Below are 12040 nucleotides of genomic sequence, written 5' to 3'. Positions count from 1 at the left end.
CTCCTTGCTGGCACCTCCAGTTTCTGTGCATAGTTCTTTTGGAGCATCCATTGTCCTTTACTTTCATGGGGTAGGGCAACTCCCTCTCCTTTCTTCCCCATCAAGAAGAAGGGAAAAATCAAATACTTCATCTCCTCATCCCATAACTCCTACAGATTCCAGGCTTCTGCCTCTATACAGAATGGGGTCCTGGGGTGAGTGTGGAAGGACCATTTTGAGCACTTTTCAGCAAGTCCTAGAGGGATGATGTGGCAGTTTTCTAGCCCACTTGGTGCTACTTGATTCCTATTGACCTTAGCTCTTGGCTTTAGCTGAAAGTCCAAAAACAGGCAGAGTCCCAAATCACATTATTCTGTATATTCTTTATACTTCATGGACTCGGGGAGGGAATAAAAGGTGCTGAGAAAAAGAAGCTACTGCTTTCCTTTGTTCTCCAAACCCAACTGCCTCCCACCTGCCCCCAGACCTTGACAGAATTTTACATGAATTTGAACTTTGAGTTCTAAATTTCATAAACATGACCCATAAGAATGACAAGTGGAAAAGCTGCATATTTCTCATTACTGTTTTAAACAGCTGAATGTTACATTGCATTGAAAATGTCCTGCATTAATTACTTTTTATTTGACACATTTCTCAAATGCTTTATATTTGTTATGGGTATCCCTAAAATATTTTGAGCCCCTAAGGCAAAAATATAGTAATAGAAATGGAGCAGGGTGGGGGAGAATTGAAGGTTGGCATATTATGCATTTATATCCAGATAGTCACCAACTTGGGGCTGCTCACTGAAAATCTCTTCCAGATGATATTGCTGGAGACCAGATTACTCTCTGATCCTCAAAGAGATCAAGCTGTCATACATTTATGGGCTATTGTCTTTGAAATTTGTGACTCCTTTGAGGGCAAGAACTTCCATCTTTTTAATCTTTGTAACCCTAGTAAATAGAACCCCACTGGCTAATGCATAGTAGGACCTTAATATTAGATGGATGGATGGATGGACGGACAGACGGACAAGCGGTCACTTCTTCCCACTGATAGTGATATGAGCTCCTTCTCTGCCCCTTCTAGCCTTGGTACTTACTTGCCTTTTTTGTTCATGAGCAGGCAGTTGGGGTTTATCATCTGTTCTTGTCTGCATGGACACTATTCACTCTGTCCAGTGCCTGACTTGAGAGCTCTAGTCCTGTGCTCTCAAGAACTTTAGTAAGCAGCATCTAATAAGTGCTCAATACAAGTAGTAACTGTCATTGCTATTATTGTTACTCTTATTCTCAGAATTTAACACTGGGCATAAGTTATAAATACCTAAGGAGTTTATTAAAACACAAACTTCTACACCCCCCCTTTCAAATTCTTATTCAGTAGGTCTGGAGTGAGGCCGAGAAATCTGCATGCTTAATAACCACTGCAGCTGATTATGCTATGAGTCCTCAAGAAATCATACTGGCATAAGACCTAGGGAACTGTACTTGGCATAGTAAGATCAAGCCAAAAATAAAATGTCTCCAGTGACAGAGTAAGAGCAATTCTTGGACCTGTGGAATTTTTGTTGCTTTGTGAGTAAAAACTAATATGCATTTATTAAATGTGTAAGTAGAAACTAATACTAATCATAGCTGAAAAAGTTTGAAAGTAGGACTAGTAATATCCCTTGGTCAAGAAGACAAAACTTTTCATGGTGGAATTAGGCATTATAAGGTGATAGTGCCGTCAACCTGTAAAGCCTCTAAGTTTTTCTGTTCAAACAGTAGCATTCAGGAGTTTTTGAAATCTTTGTATTGTTCATGTGCTTTTTAATTTTGTTCAATTATCAATATTATGACATGTCAGGTTATGACTCTCTGTTTTGTAAGTTTTATATATTTTAAATGTGTTTTGTTTTAATTTACTGATCCTTACTGGGGGGCGGATCAGTAAGGACCTCTCCACTAGCATGGTTGTGCATAGTAGGGGAGTTGAAAAAGGACAAAATTCAACTGCTTCAAAACTACCATATAGTTTCGAGAAGTTAGGAAATAGAAGTGGCAGACCAGCCAAGATCATTTTTAACTTGTCATTTTTCAAAGCAGACTACTGAATGAAACAGTTCAACCGAGATAGAAATTAACATTTCAACTGTATTTCTACACTACAGAGATTCTTCTCTAATGAAGTAATTTTCCTAAGAAACTTAAATTTTTGGTTCATTTAAAGTTGTGGGGGGGGTTAATATATTTAGATTCTTCTAATGTCTTCTCACATTCTGTGACTTTCAAATTCAAAAGGGAAAAACTTTATGTCCTTGATTTCCTGTGTAAGGGTGCCAGCACTGATACTGTTAATGAACATCTCTAGTAAAATAAGCACAGACCTTTTATGAGAACATTCCTTCATAGAAGGAGTTGGGTTTGCCCTTTCCCAAGATGTAGATTTCTGTGAAAATTCCTTCAGTCACATCTTGGCCAGAACACATTCTTTCAAGTTATTCTGTATTCATCTTACTAAATGTTGCTTCTATCAGAGGAAAAAGTACTGTGATTACTGAAATATTGATGAATTTAAAATGACAAGGCAATTGCCACATTGACAGAATTTTGGACATCTCTTTAAAGGTGATTTTTTTAAAAGGTATGCATACGGCTCATATTTCATCAAGTTTCCTTGAATGAACAAGAGATGATTAACAAGAAGATCCCACTGAAATCATCAGCCTGCCTTTTTAAGAGGAAAATATTGTTTAGTGAAATAATAAATATGAAGCTCTGGTTTTTAGCAAAGAATGATAAATGTTGACTGGATTTTCTTCTTTGCTTTTAGCTGTATGACAAAATTAACACAAAGTCCTCACCACAAATCAGGAATCCTCCGAGTGATGCAGTACAGAGAGCCAAAGAGGTAAGTGACATATTTTATAAACATATCTGGGTGCATAATTGCTGTCTTTGTTGAAAACATTTCTACTGCACAGGAAGAAGCAGTTTCCTTGGAGTCATAGTTGGACCATTATACTGAGATTTAGTATTTCTAAGTTTACCACTTAGCATTTACATATAGAAAAGAAAAACAATCACAGAGCAACATTGCCTAGATTGCTAGTTCTGGTTCTGCTATGTAAACTTGAACATGTTAATATATAAATTTTGCTTTTCTTTTTTTTAAAAAAAGTTATTTTATTGTACTTGGTGAAAACACACATGCTCTGAAAATTTGAGTTGCTTTTCTAAGGTGGTAATGTTTGAAAGTTAATTAACTATCTGTAGCATCTAAGTTCAGAGATAACTCATTTCAGTAAATTGTCGATTGATGTGTATCTGCCACAGACTTTAAAACTTTTTAATATAGAAATATGATATTGCAGAAAGCTTGGAAAATAAAATGAAAATGAAAATTACTGTGTTAGGGTGATGGGATTGTGGATGAATTTTTGTTTTCCAAACTTTCCAGTCACTATTCATTTGCATATAAATTTTTATGTAGTTACAATCAAAATGTATCTTTTTTTAACCTAACATTATATAATGAGCATTTTTCCATGTTTCCACTTGGTCTTTATAAATATAAGTTCTAATGATGGCCTAATTTTTCTTTGTTACTACTAAATAGTGAATTAGCAATTCCCCCATTGTTAGATACCTAATGGTTTTTTTTTCATTTTTTGATGTTATAAAAGTCTTCATGCAAATAAACATTTCTCTTTGAAGAAGTTTGTTTCTTATAAAGTCAGGTTACTAAATGAAAGAATATGAAAGACAACCCTGACCATTGTGACTCAGTTGGTTGGGTGTCATTCCACAAAGCAAAAGGTTGCTGAATTCCAGTCAGAGCATCTGCCTGGGTTGCAACTCCATCCTGGAGACAACCTATCAATGTTTCTCTTGGATGTTTCTCTCCCTCTTGTTCTTCCTCTCTTCCCCTCTCTCTAAAAATAAATTTTAAAAAATATTTTTAGAAAAAGAATATGAAAGATGACATTTCTTCCCTGACAGATTTTAAACCCAAGACCTATACTGTAAAATATTGTATATTCATTGAGAAACAAGACCTAGGACAGGGGCTGCAAGGCCTGCCCATATCTCGATAGGGCAGCAGCCAGGAGAAGTCCTCTCTTACTTAGGAGACCACACCTCTGTGTTTAAAATTATAGATTGTGAGAGTGGTAGGGAAGCAGAGAGAGTACATTTATATAAGAAAGAAACCCTGTAGTTTCTATTTGTCCATTTGTTCCCCAAATTGGTTGAGTAGCACTTAGGTATACTGCTGAAACCTAAGCCTTAGGCTAAGTGACCTTACAACATTCCTTCCTGCCATGGTATTAAAATTCTCCAAGAGGAGATGAGACACTCCTACTGAATGGATGACTTTTGTGCCCCTGGCATCCAGTTCTGCTGAAGCAATCCTTGGCTAGTTCAACTTTTGGAATTGAATACAACTTGTATAACCACTCTTTAAGTCCAGCCATCTACAGTTAAGAATCATAGTGGTTTGTTTACTCTCAAAGACAACAGAAGTTTACCCAGGCTCATGTCACATGATCAAATTTTAAATGTGTAAACTCCATCTTGGTGATAAGGGATAGCTTTTGGAGAACAATTTCATTTGAAAACAATCATTTTTACCTGAATAGAGAAAACGTTAACAACTAATTAGTGAAGAAAATTTCAGTGAAAAGAGAAATGTGTTTTTTTATTATTATTCTCTTGGATGCCCTGGCAATTAATCCTAGGAACCATTGGCAGAGCAGTGGTTCTGTCTAAGTGAGGAGATGGGTGTGAAGAATAACATTGATTCTGCCAAGCTGTGAAGAAAATTACTCATGTTTTTCTTCTTTAATTTGTTTTTATTTGAACCTATGTCATTTTAATCATTCTAAAAGGAATTGACAATTTTGTTAATGTAAAATAAAACTATTATTAACTTTTATTACAGATTCCTTTTGGTGAGTTTGGTGAGTTTGGAAAAAAGTTTGCAGAGATAATTTACCATTAAGTTAATTAAGTTACACTTGTAATAAATATGTTGTACACTTATTTTGTATTTTTCAATAACCTTTTGAGTTATCATTGGATAATGTAGGCAAGGACTATTATAATAATTTTTAAATTTTTATCATCATCAATATAGTTCTTTTATATATTAATAACCTTTGAATAAAATGTTGGATTGTTTCCAAAATAATTATTTTTTTTCTGTCATAAAAATCCATAATTTTTTTAATTTAAAAGACTTCTGTATTTTTAAAATTTTGCATCGTCTCTATACTGTTACATATCTTGCTTATTTTTTATTTTTTAGGTATTGGAAGAAATTTCATGTTACCCTGAGAATAATGATGCAAAGGAACTAAAGCGTATTTTAACACAACCTCATTTCATGGTAAGTAACAAACTTCCACAGAACTAAAACCTTACTTTCAAAAGAAGTTTTTAATATTTTTTATTTTATTAAAGTACAGTTAGCATTCAATATTACATTAGTTTCAGATATACATCATAGTGATTCAACATTTATATGCCTTATAAAGTGATCACCACAATGTCTAGTAACTATATGTCACCATGCAAAGTTATTACGATATTATTGACATATTCCCTGTGCTGTAACCTACATCCCCATGGTTTATTTATTTTATAACTGGAAGTTTGTACATCTTATTCCCCTTTACCTTTTAAAGAAGAAGTATTTTGTAATCCTCATAAAACAACCATCTTCATCAAATACATTTTTATCCATATAATATCAGACTGTTAAAATTATAATATAAACTAATACCAAGTGCATTAAGATACTTTTGTTTACTTTGTGTCACTGTTCTAAAGATGCTGTTTTTGAGGTGGCTCTTCAAATACCATGCAGCCGTCAGACAAGGAATTTGCTTCCTACAGGGTTGTACTTAGATCACTACAACTGTTTATGTTACTTAAACCACAGAGAGCTCAAACTGGAGACGGTTCTCACTAATAAAAAATTCTCTGAACATAGGCGATATATTACAGTAATTACATCTCTTCACAATGCAGAACTCTTATACTTTTCTTCATTCATTTCTACTATTTAAATGGGATAGCACTTGTATTTAGCCAATTATTACAAGGCTAAATGGTTAAACAGAACTCAAAGTAGATGAGATATCTTTCTATAGAAGAAGGTTCATAAGTTGTCTACCTAACTTCAGTTCAAAAGCATGATTACAGATGGAAATTTGTATTAAATATAACATTTTTAAAACATTAGACACATCAGGTTCAAAAAACTATGGTACATTTACACAGTGGAATTCTATGCAATAGAGAGAAAGAAGGAGTTCCTGCCCTTTCCGACACCATGAATGGGACTGGAGAGCATTATGTTAAGTGAAATAAGCCAGATGGTAAAAGACAAATACCATATGATCTCACCTTTAACTGGAACATAATCAACAAAAGAAAAAAGCAAACAAAATATAACCAGAGACATTGAAATTAAGAACAATCTAACAATAGTCTTAGGGGAGCGGGGAGGGGACAATGGGGAGAAGGGTTTTCAGGAACTAATATAAAGGACACATGGACAAAACCAAGGGGGAGGGTGGAAGCAAGGGAGGGAAGGAGGTTTGGAGGAGGGAGGTAGGAGGGGGAGAAAATACAACTGTAATTGATCAATAAAATAATTTAAATTAAAAAAAAATTAGACACATCAGTATATATGGAATATGTGTAGAAAATGGAAAATCCAAGTGACTATTCTTTGGGAGAAAATCTGACTTAAAAGCTATGTTCTCTTTACTACTATGAGGTGAAATTTTAAAAATAACAGTAACAGTATAAGTGTATCATATCAGTGACTGTGAATTTTGACATACATTGTACTGTGTGATACAGTGTATTAAAACATTTACCTGGGCATTGAAGTAGAATTTTTCCTCAAAGTGACCACCTAAGAAGAAACAATAACCACAGTCACCCTAACTCTCCCACCCAAATATGAAAAACTGAAATCAAGTATAATTCTTGAGATACTTGACTTGATTCCATATGGTAGCAGCACTCTCAAGTGAATTACAGGAAATCCGATTCCAACCTGTTTGTATTCACCTGTGGAACATTCTAACACATGCTGGCCTACAGAAGCAGGTCCCATCACCAGTGAATGGGCACGTGTCACCTCAGCTTGGTTGTTCTCATTAAATTTACTTTTTTAAAGATTTTATTAATTTGTTTTTAGAGAGAGGAGAAGGGAGTAAGAAATAGAGGGAAATACCAATGTGTGGTTGCCTCTCATGCACCCCCAACTGGGGACCTGGCCCGCAACCCAGGCATGTGCCCTGACTGGGAAACCAACCAGCATCCTTTTGGTTCACAGGCCAGTGCTCAATCCACTGAGCCACATGAGTCAGGGCTGAATTTATGATGGCATTTAATAGTTGTTATTATCCGTTGCACAGACCAAGAAAATGAAGAAATTCCATGCCTTACTAGTCTCCTCAAGTTTGATAAATCACAATGTCAGGAGTTAATTATCTTTACATAATATTATCTTGTTCCCTGATTGTTTCATATATGTAAGCTATGTTTCCCCATATTGTAATTAATTCCCCTTTAGCCATCATGTCTTATATAGTGTAAAAGTGATTAAAGCTGTAGGTTCAGATGGATCTGGGATTGAACTCCAGCCTTACCACCCTCAACTCTGAACTCTGACTCTCTGAGCCAACCTTATGAAGTTGGAATAAGAATTAAGTAAATGGTATATCTACCATGCTTAGCACAGTGCCTGATGCATGCTTAATACCTAATAAATGTTAGCTAGTGAACATTATTAGTTACTCCATAGTGTCTTATCATGTGTAGGGTATATAGTATTGTTCTCAGTAAAACTGAATAGGTTAGGAACTTGCCCGTTTGCAGATAGGTTAGCCTCACCTCAACTGTTCTGCGCAATGTGTTTTCCATAGATACAAATCTGAACATTTTTGATAGACATGTCATTCTATAAATTGTTAAATGACTTCAGCTCAAGTCAAAGAATGACTATTTGAGACCAGTAAATCTTTCAGATTTGATGTAAGCTAAATAAAGAAATTAACATATACCCAAATAAGAGCCTTTTTAAGGCTAAGTTTTTTTCAAAATCATTAATGCTCAGATACTTCCATGTCTCACAACTTACCTACCTTCAAAGCCTTGATTATTTTGCTTTTCTGAAGTCAGAGAGAAGTTAATGTGTACATTGTTATTAGTGTACATTTTCAGAAATAATAAATAGTTCTTAATTTTTGAATACCTAGCTAGATGCTTAAAACACAATTTCATTCATTTATCAAATATGTAATTGCCTACTATGTGCCAGGCACCACACTAGGTACCAAGGATAGTGGTGAATAGGACAGATAAGGTCCCTGCCTTCATGGAACTTCCATTCTAGTGGGGGTGGTTATGAGGATACATACGTGAGCTAGAGACAGATAGTAAGCAGGAAAACTAACAAGATAATTTCATATAATGATAATAACTATGAAGAAAAGAAAGGATAATGGGGTAGAGATGATAGTAAAGTGGGAGCTACTTTAGATAGTCAGGGGAAAGCCCTTATGAGGAGTTAGCACATGAACTAAGACTTGTTATGAGAAAGAATGAGCCTTCTGAATGGGCAAGCCTGGGGAAGAACAAAAGCAAAGGCCCAGAGGCCAGAAGGAGCTTTGTAAGGTCAAAGGACAGAAGGAAGGCCATTGTGGCTGGGAGAGTGAAAAAGGAAGCAAGTTGTACAAGAAGAGCTAGATGACAGGTCCTTCCAGGCCATGGTAAGGAGTCTGGATTTTCTCCTGATTGTTGTAGGATGGCACTGAGTGATTGCAAGCAGGAAAATATTATCAGATCTGTGCTTTAGAGGTCGCTGGGCCTGATGTGTAGATAATGGACTATAGGGAGATAAGAGTTAAAAGAAGAAGGCCAATTCATAGGCTGCTGTGAGAAGTGGTAGAGGCTTGGAGAAAGATGGGGCTAGTGGAAAATGGACAGCTTGAGATTCTACATCACAGATGGTTGACTATGACTGGACTTGCTGATGGATGGGATGTGAGGTGGTGTGATTAACCCCTTTTACACTTCACAGAGGAAATTGTGTCCTTGAAAGGTAAAGGGGCTTGCTTGAGACCACCCACATAGTAAGTGGCCTCCACGCAGTTCAAAATACAGATCTTCCTGGCTCCAAAGCCCATGCTCTTAAAAGTGTGTTGACATTTTGATGGTTGCCAGATGGAAGGGAGTTTGGGGGGATAGGTGAAAAAGGTGAAGGGATTAAGAAATACAAGTAAGTTGTTACAGAATAGTCATAGGGATGTAAAGTACAACATAGGAAATATAGTCAAAAATATTCTACTAACTATGCATGATGTCAGATGGGTACTAGATTTATAGGGATGATCACTTAGTAAGTTATGTAATGTGTATACCTGAAACTGATATAATAAGGCATGTCAACTGTAATTGAAAAGTCAAAAAATGGCATTTAAAAGTTGCAGAAACTTTCTATCTTATAAACATTGTAAAATCATGATTTCAAAATCTTACCATTTCTAAAGAAATATTAATAGCTAAAGGGAAATATTTTAATGCTTATATGTTGTTATTATGCCAGGGTTTCCAAGTTATTCTTATTCTAAATATAAATTATACTTACAATTTCACAGTTACATGTTCAATTACCTGGCTTTTCCTTTGTTTTCTGATCACTGAAACATGAGGATTTCACATTGAGTTACCTGAGACTTACAAATGCAGATACTTGTAAATATTTACAGTAATTCAAGGAAGAGTAAGTGTAAATTTAAAAGATTATTTAAAATCTGTACTCTAAAGGTCATGAAAAAAAAATATTATCACACCAGTCCCTTTTTCAGTTATTCCATTGGAAAGACTGTTTTTTTTAAAAAAGAAGAGATCTTCTGGTTTTTGCAATTGTAAAATATAAAACAGTAAAGATAAAGACAAATATTAATAAAATTAATACTTTAATTTTTGTCTTTAAGATATCAGATCTAGAACAAAAGTTTTTAAAAGCAAATTTGTATCATACTTTCCAAAAAAAATAAAATAGTTAAAATCACCTTAGGTTGTCATGAAATTTTCATTAAGAGGTAAATTTTATGATTTGTAATTAAGAAGCCAGAGGAGCCCTGGCCAGATGTCTCAGTTGGTTGGGACATTGTCTAGTATACCACAAGGTTGCTGATTTGATCTCTGGTCAGGGTGCTTGCCAGAGGGAACTGATTGATGTTTCTCACATTGATGTCTCTTTCTTTCTCTCTCCCTTTCTCTATCTCTCCCTCTCACTTTCCTTCTCTTCCTCTCTAAAATCAATAAACATATCCTCAGGTGATGACTAAAAATAAAAGAAGCCAGAGGAACTATTTTTTGAACCTGAAATTAGTATTTTTTTCTATTCATTTAAAACTAGTCAAATTTTTTCTACTCTCATCTGAAGTTATTAGTTGTCTTGTCTATATCCTTACAGTACAAAAAATGAAAGTGTTTCTTTCCTATTACATAGTTCTTATGTAATTAAAAATAACAGCTATTTCAGCTTAGTAACAATTGCTCAGCCATCCCTCATTACATATTTGAAGAAAAATATTCAAACTTTGATTTTCCTGCCCTGGCCAGGTGGCTCAGTTGGTTGGAGCATTGTCTCGTATGCCAAAAGATTGCAGGTTTGATTCCTACTCAGGGCACATACCTAAGTTGCTGTTTCGATCCCTAGTCAGGGCACATATGAGGAGCAACCGATCAATGTTTCTCTTACATTGATGTTTCTCTCTCTCCCTCCCTTCTTTTCACTCTAAAATCAATAAAAACATATCCACGGGTAAGATTTTAACCTCTGATGTTTTGTGGGGCTTTTTGGCATACTCTTTTAATGGCTTTTTTAAAACAATCTGTTGCCCTGACCAGCATGGTTCAGTTGGTTGAGCATCTTACTGCAGACCAAAAGGTTGTTGGTTCAGTTCCCAGTCAGAGCACATGCCTGGGTTGTGAGCTCTGTGCTCTGCCCCCATTTGGGTGCTTGCAGAAGGCAGAAGGCAACCAACTGATGTTTCTCTCTGTCTTTATTCCCTCCCTTCCCCCCTAAAATAATTTTTTTTAATTTTTTAAAAATAAAAATCTGTTAAGAGGCCCCTTGTTTTCTGTTTACATATACATTGGGGCTTTGTGTTAAGTTTTATTTTGTGGTAGCAATCATTTACAGTGACAAATTGTGGTCAATATCAAGTATATCTTTATATAGTGACATATTTAAGCATTTTTCTTTTAAACTTCAATTTGGGCAGCTTTTTGTGATTGTGGCTTTATCTTTCCTTATAAGTAGTACATTAAAATACAAGTGTTTGATTATATATTTAAAAGGATAAATGGAAATAATTTGTAAAAAGCAGTGTAAACATTTTCTCCAACTCATGTAACTGGCATTATAACCTAATGAAAGCTTGGTTCTCTGTTTACCTGGCTCTATATGAGGATCGTATCCTCCAGTCAACAAAACATGTTTTTAAAAATTCACTAATTGTGGCCCTGGCTGGTGTGGCTCAGTTGGTTGAAGCAATATCCTATAAACCAAGAAGTCACGGGTTCAATTCTTGGTCAGGGCACATGCCTAGGTTGTGAGTTCAGTCCCTGTTGGGGCACGTACTAGAGGCAACCAATCAATGTTTCTCTCCCTTTCTCTCTCCCTCCCTTCCCCTCTCTCTAAAATCAATAAGTATGTCATTGGGTGAAGATAAAAAAATAAAACAAAATACAATAAAATTCACTAATTATGGAAGACACCTATAATTGATATAGTTAATTTAAGCAGATGAAGTTTTTCAGTTTGTCGATAATTGATTTTTGCTTTCTGCCCTGTGCTAGTCTCTTAAGTGGCCATAATTAAACCAGAAAAAATGGGCATTTACCCACATAGCACAGCCTCCACACTTGGGCTCCAGCTACCAGTGCAGGCTGTAGTCAGGTAGTGGTCAGAAAGCCAAGATCCCCAGAGCCATTGTGGAGCCCCTCACACAGACCCCAGTTTCAACCAGCCCTCT

At 35.5% G+C, this 12040-nt stretch overlaps 1 protein-coding gene across 11 annotated transcripts in view; it reads left to right on the top strand.

Annotated features, from left to right (window-relative positions):
* CASK (calcium/calmodulin dependent serine protein kinase) overlaps positions 1–12040 on the top strand; it is a 422712-nt gene that overhangs the window by 339589 nt on the left and 71083 nt on the right. For all 11 annotated transcript variants that reach the window (XM_045860500.1, XM_045860508.1, XM_045860504.1 and 8 more), the window contains exons 12-13: positions 2803–2880; positions 5278–5358. In XM_045860500.1, the coding sequence (XP_045716456.1) occupies positions 2803–2880; positions 5278–5358 (159 nt within the window). The remainder of the gene's footprint in view (positions 1–2802; positions 2881–5277; positions 5359–12040) is intronic.

This window comes from Phyllostomus hastatus, unplaced genomic scaffold, assembly GCF_019186645.2.
Source record: "Phyllostomus hastatus isolate PE091 unplaced genomic scaffold, TTU_PhHast_1.1 phas_scaffold_200, whole genome shotgun sequence".
NCBI lineage: Eukaryota > Metazoa > Chordata > Mammalia > Chiroptera > Phyllostomidae > Phyllostomus > Phyllostomus hastatus.
The sequence above is the reverse complement of the archived record's forward strand: the minus strand, read 5'-3'. Positions and strand labels throughout refer to the sequence as shown.